At 32.5% G+C, this 26,587-nt stretch overlaps 1 protein-coding gene across 4 annotated transcripts in view; it reads right to left on the bottom strand.

Moving 5' to 3' along the window:
- Nucleotides 1-239: 239 nt before the first annotated feature.
- LOC103575353 (transcription factor SOX-13) overlaps nucleotides 240-26,587 on the bottom strand; it is an 84,249-nt gene continuing 57,901 nt past the window's right edge. For 3 of the 4 annotated variants that reach the window (XM_008555102.2, XM_008555106.2, XM_008555104.2), the window contains 6 exons: nucleotides 19,511-20,341; nucleotides 16,760-17,033; nucleotides 4,019-4,303; nucleotides 3,447-3,786; nucleotides 3,182-3,388; nucleotides 240-3,111 (listed from right to left, as the gene is read on the bottom strand). In XM_008555102.2, coding sequence (XP_008553324.1) covers nucleotides 2,438-3,111; nucleotides 3,182-3,388; nucleotides 3,447-3,786; nucleotides 4,019-4,303; nucleotides 16,760-17,033; nucleotides 19,511-20,341 — 2,611 coding nt within the window. In that variant the 3' untranslated portion in view covers nucleotides 240-2,437. The remainder of the gene's footprint in view (nucleotides 3,112-3,181; nucleotides 3,389-3,446; nucleotides 3,787-4,018; nucleotides 4,304-16,759; nucleotides 17,034-19,510; nucleotides 20,342-26,587) is intronic. The other variant, XM_008555103.2, reaches the window with a different exon arrangement.

The raw sequence follows: 26,587 nt of genomic DNA, 5'->3' as shown, positions 1-26,587 counted from the left end.
TAATAATAATAATAATAATAATAATAATAATAATAATAATAATAATAATAATAATAATAATAATAATAATAATAATAATAATAATAATAATAATAATAATAATAAAACAATATAATTAATAATAATAATTAAATGAAAAATTACTTAACGAAAAAAATTCTTATTTTTAATTACTATAAAAATAATAATAATAATAATAATAATAATAATAATAATAAGTCTTAAAATTGACAAAATATTTTTTTCAATCTATAAACACTCATATCTCGTTATCTATCGAAAATATCGCAAAAGTATTTTAGTACTTTTTTGTAGTTCATTAAATTTCCTACAAAAAAGTACTCGACAAAAATTTACCTCAGGTTGATAGATTCCAAGTTACAGCCTATAGATTGAAAAAAATCAACAAGACCCATAACTTTATTTATTTTTTTTTAATAATTAATTAATTAATTAATTATAATAATAATAATAATAATAATAATAATAATAATAATAATAATAATAAAAAAAACGTTAATTGTCAACAGTAATATCTAGAATTGAGTAACTACACATACATAGTCCATCACAATTAATATTACACTGTACAATAATAATAAATGGCGATTAAAAAACAATCTTGTTAGTTCAATTAATTAATTAATTAATTTACTTATTTTTATTAATTACCTATATTAATTACTCTAATTAACTCCATTATATACATAAAATAAATATCAACATTAAGCGATCCCCGGTCGGTTTTTTTAAAAATCGACGATCGGATACTGGCTCATTATAAAAATTATTATGATTTTTTTTAATTAAAAAAAATCGCTTTATACAAGGTACGATAAATTGCACTGACTGTTAAAAAAAAACTTAGTTTAATTAATTAATTTTTAATAAGGTGAGTTTAAGGAGACGTATTGATTTTATCATAATTTCAAGCCAATCGGATAATTAATCATCGTTAATTATTTGGCACATAAGTAATTATCACATGCTCCAAGCCACCATTTTGTAATGTGTTAGAAACGAGATTCAATAAATAGAAAAAAAATATGTAATTAAAATAATTGCTAAGTACTACGTTGCTTAATTAAAGCGACTTTTAGATTTTTTTATTTGGGAAGGGATAAAATTATTGATTTTCATACGATAGAGTCTTAAGAATATGATTTTTTATCGGTTATGTACTTTATCGACTGTTGGATTTTTTTCTCTTTTATCGACCGTTGGTACATTTGCTGGTGATGGTAAAGTCGTACGGCTGAGATTTTTGATCGTCAGATCAGAAAAATCTGTTTTATCAGACAATCATTTAGTGCGATAATTTATTCGTTGCGTCGGCTGAAGGTAAAGTAGATTTTTGGAGCTCAAGGCTAGAGTAAGAGGGCCTGAGAATTTTTTTACCGGTCGTGGAAGGTTTTAAAGTAGACTTTGACGGTAAAGAAAATTTCTCAAGCTGAGCCTGCACTTTTGAAGGTAATTGAGTTTGCAATCTGTTTTACCGACCGCAAAAAGCCAAAGGAGGGGATCAATTGACACCCAGGAAGACTTTTAATGGTTAAGCTTACGATCGGGAAGGTTGGGAGACGAAAAAGTTGATAAATCTGTTTTACCGGTCGAGGCAGCTGCTCCAGAGTCAAGAAGTTGACTTGCGTAAACGTTTGAAGAGTTTTCAACTCTAATTTCCGATTTCTGACCCTTAGTTGACTTAAAATCTGTTTTACCGGTCGTGGAAAAGGTTTTAAAGTTAACTAAGGAGTCAATTGACTTTCAAAATGATCGTTGAAGGTTAAATCTCCAACTCAGAAGTTCTGAGAGGCCTATAATTTGCCCTGTTTGCTTTACCGGCCGTAAAACAAGAGGTGTGGCCTTTGTTATCTACTGGGAAACATTGGAAGCCCACCGTTTTCCTTTAAGAGACCCGAAGTTCTGAAAAAGTGACTAATCAGTATCACAAATCACTTCAAACTCGAAAAATCTGTTTTATCGACTCCGAAATTGAATAAAACTACCTTTTGGCCAAATATTTGATCTTATTGTCGATAAAAGAGACTAATCTACTTCATCCGCTACCGATCAGCCACTTTACTACCAAGTCACCCTTAAATTTCAACTCCTGCCAGTGACCGTAAGTCGATAAAGTCGATAGAGTAATTATTAAACTGTCGGTAAAACAGTTTTAATAAAAAGAGTACTTTGTACCCATAAATCTTTGATATAGTCTTTATTAGTTTGTTTTGATTATAAATTTTCCTAAAAAACTGCTTTAATTGCATACTCGCAATACTTTGGTAGCAGCAGTTTAAAATGATAACTTATTAATTTTTGTTCAATGGCACAGTTTATATCCTTGGATTTAAATAATCGACACTGATTACCAGAATAATTCACGTGTTAGTTTGGATGCTCCGGGTTGCCATATTGGCTGACCCGGAGCTACTGTTCAATCTTCATCGTGGTGCCTGGGACTGGCATCGTAGCCACTTATGGACCCCGAGTTATCTGGCGAGAAGTCCATCATGTCTCCTGGAGAAAGACTGTCCTGGGGATAGTAGAATGACGAGTGCTCCTGACTAGGACCCGCTCCATTGATCATCGTTGGCGGAGACGCTGATGGTCGTGCAGAAGGACCTGGTCCAGCTGGATGATGTCCTGACATATCACCAACTGGTGAAAGGAATCCCATTTCTGGACCACCTTCGCGACACCAGAGCTGTCGCATTTCTTGCCTGCGTTGCCGCATCAGTGACTTGTACTCAGAGATTCTCATCTTCTTGCCATCTACGATACAAGTTCGCTTGGGACGAGGCCGGTACCTGTAGTCTGGATGCTTTTCCATGTGAAGCTTCGACAGCCGTGACTGCTCCTCGTAGTATGGTTGCTTTTCCGAATTGGACATGGCTTTCCATCTTGCCCCTAGTATTTTTGATATGTTTGAGTTGTGCATATCTGGACATGCTTTGAGAATTTTCCGTCGTTCATCTTTTGCCCAAACCATAAAAGCATTCATCGGCCTTTTGATATGTGGCTTGTTCTCGTTCTCGCGCTTCTGCTGCCGGACCATCTTGGCCTTCTCCGTAATATCCTCTGGGACTTTGTAACCTGGGTCACGCCATACTGTAATCAAAGTACCAATTGGTCATCAAGATTGCTGATGATTTGCTGAAGGATTTACTCCGATACTTACAGTGAGAGGTTGATAGAAAGTCTTGATCATCGGACATGGCATCTTCTCGGGAAAACTGTTTGATGGGTCGTTGTGGTGAAGGTGATGCTGCCATTGAACCAGCAGAGGTTGGTAGACTATAGATACCATGCATAGCAAAGTGTTTTTCTACTGCTGTGGCATTGGAGGCTGCTGAAGCTGATCCACCTGGTTCATCTTTCACCATAACTGGAACAATTCGTGGATTAGCATTGGTCTGGTTCATCAAGGGGTTCAGAATACTTACTAGGGGAAGACATGGATCCTAGATGAGGTGGTAGTCCAGCGTAGGGAAGATTGGGCAAGTAATTACGCGGCATTGGTAATCCAGGTGGAAATAACTTGGGTGCCGTTGCAGCGAGTGGTTGCTCCTGGCTACTGCTGGCACCTTCATGACCTGGTGATGTGTTGGCACAGGACTTAGGCTTCGTAAGATTCAAAGGCGCGTCAGGATCTAGTAAGGGTGCTGCGGTTGGTGCTATTGCTGACGATACTGGCGTGGGCGATCGTTCCTTCTCCATCTGGGTTGATACCTGGGCCAAGTGAGCCGTTGCCCAGCTCTGCGTATCACGATGCCCGCTTATCATCTAGAAGTATTACAAATTAGTCATGATCACCATCAACCTAGATCTTGCCACCAACTTTGAATGATATTTCTGGCTCAAATATAAAAGATACGACAAAAACACATGAATACAAATTTGTTGAGAATAAAATTCTCTACAAAATTACTCTCATGAGTTTTTGTCGTATCTCCAATATTTGAGCCAGAAATATCATTCAAAGTTTTCCAACCGAGTGATATCGAAAATGACTCACATTGGCAATAGAATTGATATGTTTATTTCCCGTGGTAGCGGTCGATGTTGGCGGAGGCATCGACGAAGAAACAGGCAGACCACGAAGCTGCTCCAAAAATGGTAGAAACATAAGCGATTGTGTGCTCGGCATATTTAGTTGGCCTTTAGATATCTGCGCCTGTAATTCTTGGAGATTATTGTGATGATGCTGAATCATTTGTTCCTGCTGACGTTTCAGGTGCTCTGTCTGCACCCGCTGCATCTCCATTTGCTTGGCATCAACCGCCATCTGACCTGCATACGCCTGAAAATATATTTAGCATAAAATATATAATTATATATTCATTGTTACTAATACTATTGCTAACAACAATAATTTATAATTTATAATTCAATGCGATTATTCGAGTCCCGCAGGCCTCTGGCGTTCATCCAGATATGCATCAAGTTTAAAGTCTATTTTAGACGATAAGGAAGACGTTTTATTCATCCAGGCCGGTTTATACGCCCGGGGCACGTCATATTAAATGCAATACGTGTATTTGTTACACTACGATACGTTCAATGTATATCTTAACCCTCTATATAAATTTTCCGAGCCAATGTATGCGTAAATTATTAACTCAAGGTTCCCTTTTTGCCGATTGTCCACCAGATAATTAATTTATTTGATGCAAAATTATATTTCTCGGGCTTTTTTACATTCAATTTACATAAAACATGATACCAGCTAGTGAACTAAGCTGTCCAGTTACCAAAACAGGCGTAAAGATTCATTTTGTCACGAGCAGGATAAAGCGGTCCTCGATTTTTGAACCCGGGAACGATAAATCGAAAATTCAAATCCTTGTAACTTGGGTTCAAATCATCGGATCTGGATGAAAAAAAATTTTTTTTAAAGCTTAAAGTCTTTTGTTTTATAGAGGAATGGGAATTAGATTGAAAAAAAATTTGGTGACAGAGTTTGGGGCATGAATGTAAAGAAGGAAAAATTTTGAAATTTTTTTTTTTGGTTTTTTTGGCCAGGGGGCATGAAAAAATTATTTTGGATCAAATTAACCTTCGGGAAGCGATAGCCAGTAGTTTTAGGAGTGTACTGAATTTTCCGGGGCTCTGTAGGATTTTTTTTAAGAGAGTTATGACAATTTTAGTGGTCCGCCGATTTTTTGCTTTGACCACCGATTGACCGGAAGTGAGCGGGTCTAGAATAAAGTTTAAAAAAAGAAATTGAAGCTGAAATTACCGGCTAGAAGTTGGTGGTATCGAAGTTAGGGTAAAATAATTTTGGAAGGGTCAAAATGAATGATTTTCAAAAATTTGTAAAAGAGGAGCTGACGCATCCAGTGACGTGATGAAATATCGATTTAAATCCAAGGGTATTTTATTATCTTGCTTCTGGTACTTGAGAACGAGCGAGAGATCAGAAAAAACAATAATAATAGAGAAGAATAAAAAAATGGTTACAATGATGCTGCGTCCTCGTTTTCTGAAAGCCGGTCGGGTTGAGTTTTAACCCCTTGTCCTTAGCGTACCTACAATGTGATCCCCTCGTAGCCTCCCAACCCGCAAGAGACTCTTTAATTAATTTTGTATGTGTCGCACGCGACCACATAAGAATATAAAGTCACCAATGAGAAATAAAAATGAGATGAAGCCTCTTGTTGGTGTTCTCATCGTCTATCGTCTGTTCTCGGTTATATCAAGTCTTTAATTCTTCAAGCAGTAACACAACGGAACCAGAGTACAGTGAGATCCACTTGAATCAATAATGCAAACGATGCACGTGCCTCATAACAAACTCTTCACTCAAATAAATTAATAATTAAAATTTTTATTATCCGTTAGTTCTTTGCTATTTATAGATTTTACACTTATTATACTTCCAGAGCAAGCCTACTTATCATTACCAACTCAGGAAATATCTCAGGTTTCATAGGAATCGGGAAAATGGCGAATAAGTAGACGATATTCTAAAAAAAAGCGTTTTTTGGCCTTGGACCTCATTCATGACCATCTTAGACCAATTTGATTGAATTGATTACTCTGGAGCGTGTACTCTAGCATGCAAACAAGAGCTCAGATACCCAAAAGTCTAGGGATCAAGTTAAAAGAGTCGAATTAATCAACATTTTCTTTCAACGAGTATTCGAAATTGGTAACAGAGCGGTCTAAATTAATTTCCTTAATTACTTTCAATGATATTTACAAATTTTTCTGTTCTATACCATCAGGAACAAGTGCCCTCACGATATTTTTGTTGATAACTAGCATAGGCTTGATAAAAATCCTCAAAAATGCCCCAAAAGTAGGCTATCTTCCCGAAAAAGGCGTTTTTCGACCTTGGACCTCATTCATGACCAACTCAGACCACTTTGTTTGTATCGCCAGCTCATGTACACTTGGAACAGCCCCCAAAGAAGTGCTCAGATCAAAAAAAGTCAATGAATTCAGCCTGTAAGCCCCCAAAGTTCCCATCCCCGCAACGCTGCAAAATTCCTAAAATGGGTTTTTTGAGTTTCTAACCCTTTGTTCCTGTTATTATCCATTCTGTAGCATGGTATAATTGTATATGACAGAGAATTGAGCTAGAATACGACAAATCACTGGGTAATAAATTAAGAGTCATGAGAGATAGGTAAGTTTTAGCAGTAATTACACATCTAAATATAGTTTTGCTATTCATACTTAGTAGTAGTTGTTGTAGTAAGTTAAGAGTTGGCGTTAATGCACGGTTGGATATTCAGAACGGTAATATTCTCGTGTATGCATACACTGGACCAACTGAGAAAGAGATAAATATGAGAGAGAAAGCTTTGAGAGAAACTTAATAAATAAAGAAAGACTATTAACTAAAACTCAGAGAAGTATCTAAAGAGAAAGATACTCGTTGCTGTTGTGCGGAGGGAAAAAGAGGGTAAAAGAGGCCGAAAGGGGGGTAAGAGAGACTAATACAGTAGCCTGAGTCTGAAGAAGCAAATAGAGGATGGATAAGACGGTATCCCTACTGTGTACGTAAATGTGAATGGAACTTTGGTTGGCACCCCGCCTGCTGTTTATATTTAGCCTCTGTGGGCGGTATTGCTGTCATGAATACGTATCATCGGCATAACTTGAGATACTCTGGATCTCAACAAAATGAATTATTAATTTAACTTTGTTAATATTTTTTATAAATTATTGTTGTTAATTTTTGATCGTTATTTTATACAATGATTTTATTCGCTGGATACATTTTTGACAGCCGTTAGCTGGAGGCTGATGACAGGATAGGCGACAGGGGTAGGAGGCAAGGGATAGGGGACAGGGGACAGGGAATAGAATAAAGCAAAAAAAAAGAATAAGGTAAGATGGGAAAAAGAAAGTTGGAGACATAAAGTCGTAGAAAGTAGTCCTCGTAACGCGTGTCATCTCCCTCAATGTCGGTCTCTGGAGACTACGTGTGTGTCGTTCAAAAGATACGACTGTCTTCTCGTTTCTTCTCTTTTCTCAAGCAGATAAGAACCCAAGACAATAATCCTTCTGACGGCTGACTCGAGGCTTATTTTAGTCTTTTTATGTTTTTACGAGGAGCCGTCAGATGGAGTCGGGGATCAGTAATCGGATAAATGTCGGCTCTGGTTAATTTTCAGTTCGATTAGTGGCTTTTTAGAGAAGGTGAGGGTCAATTGTAATAACTGACATCTTTACTCGGTGGAATTATCAGCCAGTTATTTTTCTACATATTTTTTAGGTTATTTTTGAGGAAAAGCGAGGAGGTATAAAAAGAGATATTTGGAAATTTAAATTGAGGGTAAAATATTGAAAATATGAAAAAATTCAAAGAGACCTTTTTTGTAGGAAATTAAATTTACTACAAAAAAGACTCTAGACAATTTTGTCGTAAATTCAATATTTTACAAGAATTTGGTTAAATTCCTTTTTTGATAAATTTTGGATTCCCAATTTTTCCAATCGCGAAAATTTTAAATTAAAATTCCCGCCAAAGTATTAAAGATACGGAAAAATTTAAAGAGATCAATTTTGTAGAGAATTAAATTTCCTATAAGAAAAAAATTTGTCAAGTTTTTCCATTAGTCCAAAATTGAGAAAATCTTAAATAAACGAAATAAAATTATTGTTACAATTGATCCCTCGGCATTTCATGTTTACATAAATATAAAAAATATATGATAATAAACATCGGATATGCAGAACATCATATTTTAGGTATACACGTATATACAGTAGACAAGTATGTTCTCTCTGATCTATGATTATGTATTCCTTGATGTCTTTACGCTTCGTAAGACTTTAGCTTCCGGCAAAACTTGTACATTTTTATTCACATACGAATAAATGTTATGGATATTCAATAACTTTGTATATTTATTATAATTTATATCCATACAAATATCATAAACAATATAACAATCCAAATAACATTACTTTTAAAAGTAAATCTATTAAATAAATTCTGTATTTAATTTTCCTATAGGAAATACTTTCACTAAACTGCAATTTACATCGAAACTATTGATCGTACGGACAAAAGTTACTCTTACATTTTTGTAGCCCACAAAAAAAGCTACAAATTTCTTCTCTACTTTTTTTTTTTAGCCTCATAATTTTCCGAGATATCTCTAATTTTCCCCCGAACCAGTTTCCTAATCGATCGGTAGCGAATTTTGAACTTCGGATGACTTTTCTGGCGAAACTATCAATTATATGGAAAAAACGTAAGAATCCTTTCTTGTAGCCCATAGAAAAAGCTACAAAATTGTCCCTAATTTTTTTGCTCTAGCTCAATAATTTTCCAAAATATCTACAATTTTCCATAAAAGAAATTTTTACATCGACCTAGGACCGGTTGCAGTAGAATTTGACCTTTGGCTGAACTTTCTGACAAAACTATCAACTGTACGGTAAAAACGTAAGACCCCTTTCTTGTAGCCCATAAAAATAGCTACATAATTGTCCCCAACTTTTTTGCTCTAGCTCAATAATTTTCCAAGATATCTACAATTTTCCATAAAAGAAATTTTTACATCGTCCTAGGACCGGTTGCAGTAGAATTTGACCTTTGGCTGAACTTTCTGACAAAACTATCAACTGTACGGTAAAAACGTAAGACTCCTTTCTTGTAGTGGATGAAAAAAGCTACAAAATGACCCCTAATTTGTTTGATTTCGCCAGTAAGTTCACGAGCTACGGACTTCTATACATAGGGGTAGGAGAAAAAAGGGAATAACTTTTTATTTTTCCAGAGGAGAGGAGTGAAATAGGATACTATATACGTTCGTTAAATTAAAAAAATGAAGTTACAGAATGTTGGAATGTCGAAGCAGCTGGCCGACTCATTCACATGAACGCTGGAATTTTCTTAAGACATTTAAAAGTTTGTAGAAACCGAGCGAGAAGAAGAGCCTCCACTCAATGTGCCATCAAGTATTTCCATTTAATTTAATCTTACAACGCTTCTATATATATGTGGATGTATATAACATTTTATAAACCGGGAGACTTTACGCGCCACAGATTTTAAACTGATAAAGTCACCCAAGATCGATTGCGTCGCTCTCAATGTAATTATTATTATTATTTTTTTATACCTCATTACATTCCAGATTCTTATATTTTTATTGTAATTATAATTAATCATCAATTTTTTTTTTTAAGAACTTGACATTTTGAAAATTTTTTGGGCCAAAAAATTTCTTTACCTCAAAATAAATAAAAATTTCCAATTTTCGCGTCAAGAAAAAAATTTCCATAATTACAATCCTAGATATATAAAAACATATATGTATATATATGAAATTTAACCAAATGACTGAACACAGTCGAGTGACCGGCTGTTAAAATCCCAAGAGTTAATGACTTTCTTTTTTCTTTTATTTTACTTATTCGCACCCCGTAACATGACCGCGAACCACTTGCCTGGGCATTTACTCAATTTATTATAAAATAATTAAGTAAATCTTTTAGTAATATATATATTTTAATAACTTTCCTCATTAACATTGTGCGCCATTGTTATTTTTTTATGACGTCTCGTATGTTATTTAAATTACATCCGGCAATTACAGTAATTATATAAACGCACTTGTATGAAGAAAAAAAGTAAGGAGAAGGAGGAGGAAAGAAGAAAAGTTGAATTAAGAGGTTAAGAATTAAAAATGGAGTCAATGCGACGCAATATATTTAATAATATCACAATGAGTATATTCTTGTAATTTATCTTTTAATTAAATAAATTTATGCAGATTACAAGGGCCCATTGTCTTGGAATCATACAAAGTCTTTATTTAAGTGACTGAATTCTTGAGAAGATTATTTTAAATGAGAATTAGGGGGGGGGGGCTTGAGTGCTTTTGGACTGGGAAAGGGAGGAAGAAATTTGAATATTTAAATTTAGGCGGGAAAATTAAAAAAAAATTTAGTTGAGAATTTTTTGAATTTTTGGGGTAGGGAAAATTTGTGGGAGGAAAATGAAGGGGTGGGGGTTGTAGAGGGTTTAATTCTGAGTAAAATGACCTACAATTTAATATTTTTCCTACACTGAAAAAAAAATCAGTAGCAGCTACTGGTTGGCAATTAGTAGCCACTACCGATTATTTTTCGGTAGCCGCTACCTATTATTTTTTGTTAGCCGCTATCTATTACTTTTCAGTAGCTGCTACTTATTATTTTCCAGTAGCTGCACCGATTATTTTTTGGTAGCTGCTATCTATTATTTTTCAGTAGCTGCTACCTACTATTTTTCGGTAGCCGCTACCTATTATTCTTCAGTAGCAGCTACCGATTATTTCAGTAACGACTACCAAAAAATAATCAGTAGCTGCTACCAATTACTAACTGGTAACTGCTACCGATAATTTTTTTCAGTCTTCCAAGAAGTCTTAAAAAATTTTATATCAATAGAATTTGAGCCTCAAAAATTTTCATAAAATTCAAAAATGCTTTTCCCGAGCCCGATTTAATTTTCCGAGTTTCTTAAAGTTTTCTCCACAAAAACTGGGGTCTAAAAATTTTCCTAACGACCATTTTTTATAAAATGAACTGCAATTAAATCATTTTTGCATAAACTGATGAAATTTCCCTCGATCCCTGACCCCAAATTTCAAAAATCCAATTTCCCCGCCTTTAACTCCCAAACGATCTCCGCAAATTGACAGCCTTCGCTACGTGACCAATAAAATTCACGTGACCCGACTCCTAACCCGAAACCCGACCCCGGGCTAGAACTCAAAAAAGCTTTTCTCCCAAATCCTCAATATCTCAAAAACTACTAATCCTACACAAAAATTCCTCATAAACATTTTTGTAGCCCACAAAATTTCCTACAAAATTTATCTAGACAAAAATGAATTTCCACCAATAGCAACCCGAGTTATGGGGCTTTGAAGTTTAATTTGACAGATTCGCCGACAAACAATCTCTGTTTCGATTAAAAACATAAATCCATCTCTCATATATATTTATATATAGAGTCAAACAAATAGAAATGTATAGAAAGAAAGACATAGTGAAAGGGTAGAATATTAATAAACCGTTGACTGGGTGATGATAGCGGTTTCCATTGACAACGAGGACGCGTTTCATTTGTGCAAAATAAAGCCCTGGATGTTCTATATAAATTCTCTTGTATGTTACAAAGTAGCATTCTATATTGACAGAAGAGCGGATGTGGATATGGATACTATACACAGAGAGATGATGAACAGTATAGAGTAGTCATATATACAAGGGGTGGGGTATGCTGGGGTAAATGGCGTCATATAGAATAGAACAGAATAGAGGGCGAGGCAAGAATGAAATATCAAGGGTTCAGTTCTAGTTATTTTAGGTTTGATCTAGTGGATTTGGTGAGAGTGGGGTGGGAGTGGGTGGGTGGGGGGTTGGGTGACGGGGGAGAGAGGCTAGAAAAATTTGGACACGTAGGTGCGTTCAGGTGGAAAAAATATGAACGAGAGAAAAATTTTGAGGTTAGGGGGGGTGGAGTTCTGGGAACTCCTAGAAAAAAATTTTGCGGTCTTAGAACTCTTCTGAGGATTCTGAGAATTTCTTGGTTGCATTGGAACTCAGAACTTCATTTTTGCTGTCTTAGAACTCAGAACTATATTTTTCCTGTCTTAGAACTCAGAACTATTTTTTTCCTGTCTTAGAACTCGACTAAGATTTTTTAAAAATTTGTAGCAATAGTAAAACTCCAGAAAAAGTTATGGCTTCGTTAGAGTTCCTGGAACTCAGAGAATTTTTGGTGTCTTAGAAACTTTGAGTTCTCTAAAAGATTTTTAGCTGAATTCAAATTCCAGAGAATTTTCAGAAAATTATCAGCTGCATTGGAACTCAGAAAATTCTAAAAAATTTTTTATCACTGTATTAGAGTTCTTAGAACTCCCAGATATTTTTTTTACTGTCTTAGAACTATCTAAGTTCTCCAAAAAAATTTAGCAGTACTGGAACTCCAGAAAATTCTTAGAAATTTTTTATCACTGTGTTAAAGTTCTTAGAGTTCCTATAAATCCTCTTTTATTGCCTTAGAACTCTTTTGAGTTTTCTAAAAAAAATTGAACTGCGTTGGAACTCCAAAGAATTCTTAGAAATTTTTTATCACTGTTTAGAGTTCTTGGAACTCCCAGAAATTTGTTTACTCCTAGAACTTTACTAAGTTCTTTAAAAAATTTAAACTGCATAAGAACTCCAGAAAGTTCTCAAATCTTTTTTATCACTGTCTCAGAACTCTTGAGTTCCAGATTTTTTCAGAACTTCAGAACTCAACCAAAATTTCCTAACCCTGCACTTTTAAAATTCTCAAAAATTTCAAAGCTCCACAATCACGAATTTAACCCCCCCCCCCCCCATCTAAAATTCACTATTTACCCAGCGTATAATATCAGTAGCATATTAGCTCGGAACTTCAGAGTGCTTAGGGGCCAAAGAATACCACCAAGTTATTACAGCGATCATATCGCTCCATATTGACAACCACAGAATACGATAATCATTTCCAATCCCACTCCCACCCTTATCCTCACCCCACCTCCACCCCCTTCTCTCCTCCCTCTTCCTATCCCTCATCCCTTCCTACTTCTATTTAATCCCTTTGTATACATTGTACATATTATCCCATCTCGTATTTATATATATATATATATATATATATATATATATATATGTATATATATATATATATAACGCCCACAATACAACAGTACGTTAATTCCTATAAAGCTCGTTCGCGTTTCGCGCGGTCAATAGGGTTCACGCAAATGGACAAATACGCGGATATATACTGAGTATACAAACATATACATATATATATATATATATATATATATATATATATATATATATATATATATATATATAAGAGGAATTGAATCGACCAACCAACATGACCATTACTGACTGACCATTACCGGCTCGTCATTGATGTCACAGACGCACGCAGTAAACAGGGCGAGTATTCGAATCTAGAGTGCGTTTATGTCGGGATAAGGGGAGTTAGGGGGGGGGGGGTGTTACGTTTGTCGTTACGAATAAGGGGAGCGGGAAAAGAGGTTAGGGGCGGGAGAGATTTTAATCCCAAATTCGGACATGAAACGCAGAATACAAACAGGCTTTGTGTGGCTATGATTAATCTGTTATATATTTTGTATATGTGTATGTTTATTGAAAGGTTTTTGTTGATATATTTATTGGTTATATATATATATATATTTTGATTTTGATGGGAATGGGGTTAGAAATGATTTTTGGAGTTTGAATTGAGATTCTAAGAAAAGTTACGCATATTTTCAGTTGGTCATAAGGAACTTTTTTGTAGAGAATTTAATTTGCTACAAAAAATGTCTGATTATTTTTTTTGTAAAATGGATCCTTGGGTCATAAAATTAATTTAAAGTAAACAGAAAAAAAAAATTCAAAAATTGACTAAATTCGACTTTAAACTTTTAAACTTCAAAAAGTCAGTAAAGATATCGAGATATCGAAAAATTCATAAGGACCATTTTTGTAGAAAATTTAATCTGCTACAAAAAATGTTTAATTACTTTTTTTTGTAAAATGGATTCTTGAGCCAGAAAAGTAATTTAAAGAAAATGAAAAAAAAAAATTCAAAAATTGTTTAAATTTGACCTTGAACTTTTGAATTTCAAAAAGTCAGTGAAGATATCGAGATATCGAAAAATTAATAAGAACCATTTTTGTACAGAATTAAATTTCCTACAAATAAGTATTCATGACCTTTAATCAAAAACTCAATATTTCCTTGTCAAATTTGAAAAATAAAAAATGAAATGAATTCCCGCCCTATTCCTTAGACTTGATGATTTGTAAAAATAAATCAGCACCTGCGTTAAACAGGTACTTAGAGTCCTCCCTCGGTAGCTCTCACTCTCAGTTACTGCAGCTCGCGAGTAAGAGTAGGGAAAATCCCCCACTATATTTAAAACTCACCAGCAAACTAAAGTCCGGCATAAACTATACGCCCTCCGATGGAGTTGCCAGTAGAGAGGATAGAAATTAAGACCGCCTTCTTGTCTCTTTACCACCCACTCATTCTTCTTTTAATTTATTATACATTTTTTTTATTCAAATTGTTACTTTATATATATATATATATATATAAATATATATACATTTTTTTTTTATATTTTTCCTCTTTCCTTAGTCTACCGACCACTTCCGTTAGCATTTCCAATAACTGAAGCTTTAAGCTTTTCAATTCATCCAACTCTTATATATTTTTATTTATATATAAATATATATATACATATATATAGGAATGATTTATTGCCGGGAAAAACCGCAATACGAGCACGGAAATTTAGTACCAATGGATTTCCTCTTTTTTACCGTAAACTCAACAAATTCATGTCTTTATATATATATAGATATATATTTATATGTATATACATTTTTTTGTAAAAAAAAAATTCAATTTTCTTTATATTTATTTTTATGTGTTCAGACGAATTGGAATTTATTTACTGAGGGGAAAAAATATTTAGGCGGGAAAATTTGAAATTTGAAAATTTTAAATTTCGCGCGAAAAAATTAAATGTTTGGAGTTCAGTTTATTAATTGGAAGGAATTTTGAATTAGAAGTTCTTTACTAAGAGAGAGTATGAGAGGCGGGAAAATTTTGAATTTGAAAATTTGAAATTACGCGCGAAAAATTTAAATGAGAATTTTTGTTAATAAATTTATTACATAAAATTTAATAGGAATTCCAGATAATGTTTATTGAAAAAAATAAAAATTGAGGTCTGGAAACTGAACACGCATCTGAGTGTTTGCATAAACGCATTCGAAGAATTGTATGCTCTCTTTAAGTACCAGAAGCATTATAATACAACAAAACATATGTACATACTTATATATGTATACATATATAGGAAACGTAATAACGGTCATACAAACCTCGGACGTATTATCTGCACGCGCACGCATTTTTGTGGTTACCAGGACATATGACCTTACTCTCTTTGTTTTTTATATTATTATTATTATTGTTTATTACACGTGTTATTTTTTTTCAATCGTAAGTTTATCTGGATGTCACGTTTTGTTTAAAAATGATAACAATAAAGAACTTTATTTTTTTGTTCATATTTTCCTCCATATATATATTAGATATATATATATGTATACAGATGTGATTATATTTTTGTTGAAATAAAAAACTTTTTTAAAAATCGAAATTCTGAGAAAACTATCAAAAATATGAGAAAAATATATGACACCAATTTTATAGGAAATTTAATTTTCTACAAAAAAGGTCCTCATAACTTTTTGTCTAACTGTCATATTTTACTAATTATTATAATTATTTCATTGAATGATTTGAAAACATTGAAATTGGGATGGAAAATTTACGAAAATCTGTTTTTAACAAAATTCTGGGTGAAAAATTAAAAATATGAGAAAAGTATAAGAGACTGATTTTGTAGGAAATTCAATTCCCTACAAAAAAGGTCCTTATAACTTTTTGTCTAACTGTCATATTTTACTAATTATCATAATTATTTCATTGAATGACTATAAAACATTGAAATTGGGATGGAAAATTCACGAAAATCTGTTTTTAACGAAATTCTGGGTAAAGAATTAAAAATATGGAAAAAGTATAAGAAACCGATTTTATAGGAAATTTAATTCTCTACAAAAAAAGTCCTTACACTTTTTCCTGTAACTGCAGTAGTTTATATAGAATTTAATTCCAAAGCAATTACAATGCTTTTTTGATGCGATTTGAATATTTCCCAATAATTATTTTAACAGATATTATGTGCGCAAATGTATGTGCAAGTTTGTTGACAGAATCAAAAATATAAATGTGTTACAAAACAACGGGAAGTTAAATAGTACGAGCTTGACGAAACATAAAAGTTATTGTAATTATAGTCGTATGTCACTAAAATATCTGTACTGTCCCATTTGATCGTTATACGACCGGTAAAATAACACATTTGAATCAAATTATTTAAACAGACGCGAATCCCAAATTGATCATTTATTTTCCTACTCAATTTTTTTTTTTCAATTTTAGATCAAACATTTATATTTACAAAATAATTTTTTTTGAGATTTCTAATCACTCTAATTAGACTTCATGGGTGTGTTTGGGAACGCCAAAAGTCTGAGTAATATTTTAAGATTTTTTTCAAATTTTTATCTCTACAATTTCAAATTTTACTGGCATTTAAAAATAATCAAAAATATAAAAATTGAATTTTTTTGCGATGAAAGTTTAATTGGAATAAAAAATAATTACCTTTTGATCTTGTCCAAGTGAAAGTTGTTCACGTATCAACTGTAAATGCTTGATCATCTCATCTAACCGACGTTCTTTTTCAGCATTTGATTCCGCGCATAATACGCGATGCAGCGCTAACGCGCCGTCTTGGTATCCTTCCGTTATCGCCGTCGTCGTGGTGTTGGTAGTAGTATTGCTACTACTACACCCGCTGGAAATAATTGTCGTAGGCGTCCTCCTGCTGGCAGGTGGTGATGCCGCTACGCTATTTGATATACTACTGTAACCGCTGCTGCAACAAAAGAAATAAAATTTTTTTATTTTTTTCCCCCTCTTTCCTTACGCGCTATCACTTAAAAAAAAAAAAACCTACTATCTTATAGGAAATTTCACGCTCTAAAAAAATGGTCCTTATCATTTTTTTCGTATCTTTGATATTTAACCCGTGAAGTCATTTTTGAATCCATCGAGATTAATAATGATCAAAATTTTGGAAAAACTTCCAAAATTTATTTAAAATATTAATTGCAAGTAAACTATCAGCCTGAGAGAAAAAGTCATGGATACCTTTTTTACAGGAAATTTAACGTTCTACAAAATCATTTCTTATCATTTTTATCATATCTTCAATAGTTTAGTGCCAAATCGAATCTAAAGTCAAACAAAATTAATAATGACCAAAAAATCATTTTTTTGAATTTATCTATCACTTATTTTTCTCCTAACTCCCAAACTATCAATCTGGGAAAAAAAATTATTGATACCTTTTTTGTAGAGAATTAAAAACTCTACAAAGTTTGTTCCAATCATTTTAACAGTATCTCCAATATTTAACTCATTATTTAACTTTTGAAAAAAAATCAGTTACAAAGAACGAGTAATCCCAAAAGTTTTGTTCCAGAAAGGTATTGAGGAAAAACTACCGCTAGTGAATAATAAATAGGGTCGCGGTGGTGCAATCTCAGTGTATGTTTGCACCGGTGATGGGTCCCGGGATACCAGCCCCTCGACACTCGACTCTTTAAAATACTCGCGTAGTTTTTTTTATTCTCTCTCTTTTCTTCTCATCTCATCTCTTTCTTTTCTTCTCTATCGTTACTCAACTAAACCCAAAGAACAAGTTGCCGTATTATATTTTTTGTGTTACTATAAAGGTGTATGTGGGTGTCAGTGTGTGAAGCTGTCTCAACCTGTAGTACACCGAGTAGGGTTCTGTTGGTGTGATCTCCCGTTCTTTTATAAATCCTACCAATGATAGCTTGCTCTATTGTGCCGTATGATGTATGAGTATGACCTCGCTTCTTTCTTATGCTTTATACTATTCTTTGATGATACTGCAACCGTCATATTTATTATTATTTTTTATTTTAATTTTTCCTCCCGCTTTCGTATCAACTCTACATTCCCTCCCTTCCTCCCTTTCTAAGTGACCCCGTCCCCAAAATATCAACGCCCATCCGTAAGTCACGAATACTTACAAGTTCGAGCAAAAAAAAAAGGAAATAAGTTAAGAACTGATGAAAGCCCGCAACTGTTACAACATATCCTTTAAGAGTTAACGATAAATATCAATGGCAATATAAATTCTATTGGCACCCAGTGACCCCAGTTATACATTACTAAGCCCCGCTGTGTGTACGGCTGAACAAAAGGCCTCATTCTGTCATTATACTCAATACTAGCCAGCAAAAGAACTTCTGCCTACATAAGAACAAGATCCAAGGGCTTATTTTCTTACACAGCAATCGTCACTTTGTATCTATTCTTAAAACTTATTTCATTATGTTTTTTTGTTGGGCGCCATATTAGTTTTTTTTGTCATACAAAACACTAATCTCCAGACAATTAGAACATGGGTATGCATAATTATGTTTATTATTATTGTTAAATATCTTTTTTACTCACGGACGGAGTATTTATAGATCGAGAGGGAATCATACTGAGGGACAGGATTTATTTCCAGATATAAAAGTTAAAGTTGGCTACTGATGGTATTTTATGAAATGCTTATGCCAAGAATTAGATTAATAATTTTATTTTAGTGACACTTGAGATTTTATGGATTTTATAACAGCTCAGCACTTGTTTGATAGAAAATTTTATACTAAACAAATTAGTATCAGTTGATTTTTAAGGTAACTTGGACGGTTTAGCTGGAATTTACATCTGAATGAAAGAGTATCAATGAGAAGCTAAGACACTTGGGTTGGCACGGCTTTAATTTCGTTTCTAATCACTTTATTTAGATGTTTGAGGTCTTGTTCTTTTGGAAATTCAATTCTGAACAAAAAATTACTGATATCATTTTTTTGTAACTGTGATAGTTTAGCTGGAATTTACATCTGAATGATAGGGTATCTGAAAGGCTGACATTTGGATTGGGACGGCTTCAATTTCGTTCCTAATAACTTTATTTGGATGTTTGAGGTCTTATTCTTTTGGAAATTTAATTCTGAACAAAAAATTATTGATATAATTTTGCCGTAGCTTTGATAGTTTAGCTGGAATTTACATTTTAATGCCACGATATCAATGCGAGATATGTTGACTCGCCAGTTTTGAGGAGTGGAACTTTAGAAGACTGTAACTTTTTTGCTATTAGTTCTACGGTCACATGCCTTAGGACCTTTTTTGTAGAGAATAAAATTTTGAACAAATTATGTAATATAAGTTTTTGGCGTAGCTTTCATAGTTTAGCTGTAAAATGATTCTAAAGAAAGACGCCTGATATTAATGAGGGATTAGTTTCGAATTAATTAGCAAACTAACCTATGCGTATTGTGATTCGTGGGAGTGGTTGAGGGTGGCGGAGACCTCCTGGCTTCGTCCTGGAGCGAGAGGGATCCACTGTTCATTTTACAAGTGAGCCTTTTTAGCACGTCATCCATTGACCTCTTGGTACCCGGAGGGCCAGCTGAATTGTTAACAGTTCCGTTGTTGTTATTATTGCTGGTATTGTTATTGTTATGAGTGACCGTGTTGTTGTTATTGTGCAGGAGCTGGTTTGGGTTGTGATGATAGTACTGATCGTTTAGCAACGTTGGAGGCGAGCCACACTCTGATGAGCTAGCAGGTTCCAAGCTTGAGACTGATAACGTGTTTGTGCTATGATGGTGTCCCGGTGATGAGTGATGGTGATGTCCTGGAGATGAATGCTGGTGTGGTGATGAATGATGCTGATGATGATAAGTCTCTTGATGATGCGTAGTCAAACAGAGACGCTGTCGTTTTGTTGGTGGTGGTGAATTTGGTGACGGAGATGGCGAGTCTTGAAATTCCGGTTCACTTAACGTTGGAGATGAACATCCAGAGGATTCACAATCCCTCTGATGTGGATACACACAGTCTTCTGTTATGTTATGATTATTGTTGTGTTGATTATGATGATTATGATGCTGCAAATGCTGGTGATGATGCAGATGGTGATTAAGGCTTGGTTCCTCTTTGATAATGTTATCTATTTCACCCTCACTTCCTTCACCACCCAAACCCGTAACTGATGTGTCCTCCTCGTCCTCACCACCCGCTACTGTTCCCGTACCGCCCCCGCCCTCCGATAGCTTCGTTGGTGGCGATTTCCTCTTAGAGGACATCCTTAGTCTGCAACACAAGTGCAACCACGGATTTAATTATTTTTTTTTTCATTATTTTATACCATTTATTGTTACTCTTCATTTTTTCGATAATCAGTGATATTTTTATTTCAGTGGGACGCCTTAGCTGGCTAAACTATTGGTCTGAGAGAAAAATGTCATTTGACTTTTTTGTAGGAAATTTAGTGAGCTAAAAAAAATTACTGATAAAATTTTTTGATATTTTTGATATTTAGCGAGATAATGAGCTTCAAATATCAGGTCATTGAAAACAGCAACGGAAACCCAGTTTCTATCAAGATAATTAGTCTAGGTGATAATTTTTATGGGTTTCTGAATAACGTGGGCTGAGAAAATATGACTTAGGCTACTGATATTTTTGATAGGTTTCAGATAATAGGTTATATAGATAAGGAACCCGAGTAGCACAGGGAATGGGATCAATAACTTGACATTTAAGGCAGCAATCTAAGCTAGGAAATTGGTCACTCCTTAGTCAAGGATTTATCTACATATATACTGCAATTATTATCTAATTTACTTGACTTACGTTAAATTTATTCATCAATTTCCGGTATAAAATTGGCACTATCTATACCTCAGTAGTTATATATTTCGTTAATTAACAAAAAAACCCCTAAGATACTGTCGTAAAAATAAACCTATAGACGTTTTCTCTGTGAAATTTCAAGGGCTACAAAATTGTCCATAACCATTTTTGTCATATTTTTGATATTTATCCCGCAATTTTAATTTTAACGTAAAATAACCTCTAATTATTCAAAAAATGGCTTAAACACATAAATAACTGATTAATGGCATACATTGTTGCGTTATATCACATATATATGATTAATGAATAAATTGCAGGGTAATAATTAAAATAAAATAAGTAATTTGTAAGTAGCAATTAAATAAATCGTTATTTTTATTAACAAATGTGTTACTAGTTTAATAAAATTGTAAAAAAAAAGAAAAAATGCGTACTATCAAACCTAACCTATGATGACCCGGCGTAATGCGATAAGTAAGATAATTATTGGATGATTGTAATAGTTTTAATAAACTTGATGAGATATTTAGTTACATATTTTTAATGAATGATTTTACGCTTATTTTTATTCTCTTGCGAAATATCATTACTGTAGTGAAATAATGAAGATATAGATTAATTTATTATATTATGTTATATTATAGCGAGGGTTACTGAGCCTTATTTTTCTTATGTAACTATTACAATTATTTAATAATCATATTTTTTAATGATTATTTTTATTCATTATTTCAGCCCGTTTTAATAAAAAATTTTAACTGGCAGTTTTTATTTATTTTATGGTAAACTATTGGAGATATGATAAAATTTATGAGGAGTAATTTTGTAGCTGAGAAAATTTCCTAAACAATAAGCTATTTCGCCTTTTTTTAGAATTTTTTGTTCCATGTCAAAAACTCAAAAAAAATCGAAATTAGGCGGTAAGAAGAAAATTCCAGTTTTCGGAGTTAAAAATCAAAATTCTGGGTTCAGATTTAAAGATACGTGAAAAACGGAAATAAATAATTTTGTAGCTCATAAAATTTTCTACAAAAAACATTCTGATGACTTTTTTGAAAAAACTGATAGTTTCTTATATAAACAACTCTATACATGAGAAATGCTTAAAATCTGTCATTATTCGTCATATATTTATTATTAACGTAATTGTTGACGCTTTTAGTATATATATGTATATAGTAATCCATATATATCACGGTAACAAATCATACAATACAAACTAAACGATAATAGCCAAGGCACGTATTGTAACGACTAGTTTTTCACTCAAATGTAAACATTTAATTTATTTCTTGCCAACGACAATTTCGAAACAATACCAATATATATATATATATATATATATATATATATATATATATATATATATATATATATATATGTACATGCATACATATATATGTAAATGCTTATATATAGTAACTCATATTCATTTTAATAAAACTCAGTCATCAAAAAAAAAAGAAATATATATATATATATATATATATATATATATATATATATATATATATATATATTTGACTATTTAGTAAAATAGAGAATTTAATGCCCTTTTAAATGAATACCCACATGCGATATATATTTTTAATTACTGACCCAACTTATATATTTATATATATATAAACATATATAAAATATTGAAAATCAATATGGCTTGTGGGTATTCATTTGAAAGGGCATCAAATTTGCTATAAATTTCTGAACTCAAATATATGTATATATGTATGTATATGTATATTTTTTTCAAAATTGATAAAAAAGAAATTTTTTTTTATTGATTTTTTTAAGATTAACTATCAATAAAAATAATAAAATTTCATAACAATTGGATGATTGCGTTCTATATAAATATATAAGGCGTAGTATAAATATATATATGGATATATATATATAGATATAAGAAAAAGGTAAAAGAAAAAAATTTTGTAATTTTTTAATCAGACGTTTCGTGGTAAAGAGATAACGGTCTTGTAACAACGCGATGTTTAGTATATTTATGTTTATTTATATGTATGTATGTATATATATGATCGTATTAACTAATGTGAATGAATTAAGAAATGAATGAGATAATAGAATGTCAATGGTAATATTACAATCTTGTTAGTTTATATATTTTGGATTTTGAATTAAAATTGTGGGCAATCTATCGGAAATTATGGAAAAGTTATAAGGAACTTATTTGTAGGAAATTTAATTTTCTAGAAAAAAGGTCCTGAAGACTTTTCACTTAAAGTTGATATTTGAGCCAGAATTTCGTTGTTAAAAAATCTAATTTTTGGAAATTTTGATGAATTTTCTATATTTAGTGTTTTCTTGAGAAAAAATTGAAATTCTGACTAAACTATCAGAGATACCATAAAAATTAATAAGACAATTTTTGTAGACAATTAAATTTCCTACAAAAAGTATTCCTAGCAATTTTTATTTAAATCCAATATTTCGCTCAAAATTTTGATTTAAAGTCTAGTATAAAAAATTCAGCACTTCTTAGCGAAATTTTGGTTTTAAGAATTTCGAAATTCGAGATTTAATTTTACAGAAATATAAAATGTATTTATAATGAAATTAAAATAAATTGTATGTGAGCTTTAGTGTAAGATTAAAATTTTGACTTTGTGAGTTTCTATTAGTAGCACACAATGGGAATGTGTGGCTTATATACTTTTTTACTTTTTTTTTGTCGTCGGAACGGCATCTGTTCGGACTCAAGTAGCACATCTAAGAAATAAAACACGACTAGTTGGGTGTAAGTCACATTATAGTGTGTCGAGGGTCAAAAGCTCTAGTGTTGTGTAGCGCCGGTTTAACTTCCGTCACTTGAATAACCCTCGAAAAAAAAAACATGGGAAAATAATACAAATAGATTTTTTATTTTTTCTAGACTAGACTGTTGTCTACAAGTCATTTTGTACCTAAATTTATACCAATTTTTTTTAAAATTTATTTTTTACAAAATTAAAAAATTTGAATTTTCGCGCTAAGTTTAAAATTTCAAATTTCAAATTTTCGCGCCATTTTAAATTAAAAAATTCAAATTTGAAGTGAAAAAATATTTTTTAATTCAAATTTATCGTGGACTAGTAATTTTGAGTGAAAACTACGCAAATTTTGAAAAAAAAATTTTTTGCCCTTGGCGCCAATTTTTGAATTTGGCGCCCAATTAAAATTTTTTTAAATTCGATTATTTAACTGTCTTATAAAAATGACATTAAATTACCATGCCCAAGTACAAAATTTTCTGAAAAAACTTTTATCCCAACAATTTAAAAAATGGCGCCCACCGAAAAATAAAAAAATTTTCAAAAATTTTTTTTTCAATTTTTCTGTAAATCCGGCACTTGACAGTAGCTTGAGCCCCAAGAAGACTAAAAAAAAATTTTCCTTACCCCCCTAAAACGTAAAAATAAAAACCGGCGCCCACTGAAAGATTTCGGGCTGAAAATATTCGAAAAAATTAAAGTCTCGTTTAAAAATACTGTAGACAATTGTTTGGAGTAAAGCCTCGCCGAAGAATAGAGAGTAAAAAAATAAAACAAAAAAAAAAATTAGACACACGTGTCGGTGACGTGGGAGGGCAGCAAAACTAACGCGTTCCAGATGCCGGCTTTGTTCTCGACTCTTGTCTCGCTCGCTCAGTTGCCGGTTCTCGGCTCATGAACCGACACAAATACTGTCAAATAGTCTATAGTAATTTAACGAAACTAAACTAGTGTAGAGAAAAAAATATATTTATAACTTTATTGTAAAGCGAAGCTAAGAATCATGAGACTAAAGATTGAGCTGAGTAGACTCTAGACTATAGGATCGGTTTTTATTTAAAACACAAAGATTATTTACGAGGTAGATATTGTAACCACTGTTGCCGAGGTTTTAGCTATTTGACACTAAACACATGGCCCCACTTCTTCTTAAATAAAAGCTACTCTTGGCCAGAAGGCCCTCACTCATTTCTCCCCTTCTTTCCTTTATTTCTTTTATTTTTTTATTATTTTAACCCCGCAACTAGTTTAAGTCCATGTGTGAATAGCCGGATGTGATTGTAAGCCACGTGGTGATTTTATAGATTATCATTTTTTACTTTGTTTCAAATCGCTTGGATATGAGTTTAGATGGTTTTGGGAAAAATATCAGAGTTGAGGTCAGTGGGTATGGGGATTCGGGTTCTAGGCTTCAAGAGCTTTAGAATGAGTACCAACAACCCAAGGTTTGCTGCAGTTTATTTTTGAGTATAAAAAATATCAAAAATGATGACAACCTCATTTTTTAGGAAAACTATCATAAGTATCAAGAAATTTTTTTTTGACAACTTTCTACACTCCAAGCCCTCTTAGAAGAGTACTCACAAGACTAGATTAATTTCCCCCATTTTCCTAAAAATTTTCAAAGCATTCATGAAAATTTCCGTATGCCATTACTTTGAACTCAAATTCTGGGTTATCTATCAAAGATATCGTAAAAGTAGTAAGGACCATTTTTGTTTAGAAATAAATTTCGTACAAAAAAGATCTCATATACTTTTTCCCTAAATTCAACCCTTCGTCCATAATTTCAATCTTTCAATCACCTTAGATCAATGTCTCATTTTTGCATTTCGCGCCCTGACCAACTTACCCCCCAAAACTAAAAATCATGGATGGCAATTTTCTATCAGATAAAATTACTAAATTCCCAGCATTCAGATCGAAAAATATCGTACAGCTAAATATTCAACGTTAAATTATTTAATCGCAATATTTTATAAAAAAAAAAAAAAATTACCACCCGCTGTAACGTAAAACGGTTTATATACAATAACGATCATGAGATGAAAGAATATAGGTAGAGAAAGAGCTATTGGCGCTAACGAGCAAATCGATTAATAAGAACGCCGCTGAGATTAATTCACGCCGCGGGAAATCGCGCCGCCGGGATTAATCATTTACTTCTTCTTCTGCTTCTTCTTATTCAGTCCTCAGTCCTCAGTTATCACACGTACTAACTAAATCTCATCCCCTTGCATATCAAACCCATATATATATATATATACATATATACATATATACAAACATCAATAAAAAATACTGTCATGTAAATTAATGCATTACAAAGTACATACGTGACTTACTTAAATTTTTCACGAGAAAAATAAAAGCTTTGACCTTAAAAATATAAAAAAATTATTCATCGCCACAAAAAATATCGGTTATTATTTTAATTGCAAAATTAAACAAGACATTGAATCGATAAAAGAAAAAAAAACAAAAAATTAATTTACGTTTACTTAAACAATTAACTTAGCACTGTTCTTTGAACTAGATATTTTTTATTAATAACACATATGATAATTTATAATCAAATTATTGACACAATTATAATTTTAATTCTTATTATTTTTAATTTTTTTTTAGTGGACCTCCTTAGTTGGCTAAAGAATTGGAGATACGACAAAAATGTATAGGACTCTTTTTGTAGGGAATTCAATTTCCTAAAAAAAACTTCTTAGTAATTTTGATGCAACTTCAATAGTTGACCCAGAATTTTCATTGGAAGTGAAATAAATTTTCCTCCTATATTAAGATTTCAAATTTACTCAAGTTTTGGGTCAAAGGTTGAGGACAAAAAATATTCAACAGAAAGGGTTCGATAGGAAATTTAATTTCCTAATAAAAATGTTCCATTGATTTTTCACATAAATTTAATAGCTGACCCACAATT

Source organism: Microplitis demolitor, chromosome 9 (genome assembly GCF_026212275.2).
Source record: "Microplitis demolitor isolate Queensland-Clemson2020A chromosome 9, iyMicDemo2.1a, whole genome shotgun sequence".
Classification (NCBI taxonomy): Eukaryota; Metazoa; Arthropoda; class Insecta; order Hymenoptera; family Braconidae; genus Microplitis; species Microplitis demolitor.
Note: the sequence above shows the minus strand (reverse complement) of the source record. Positions and strands in the feature narration are given on the sequence as shown.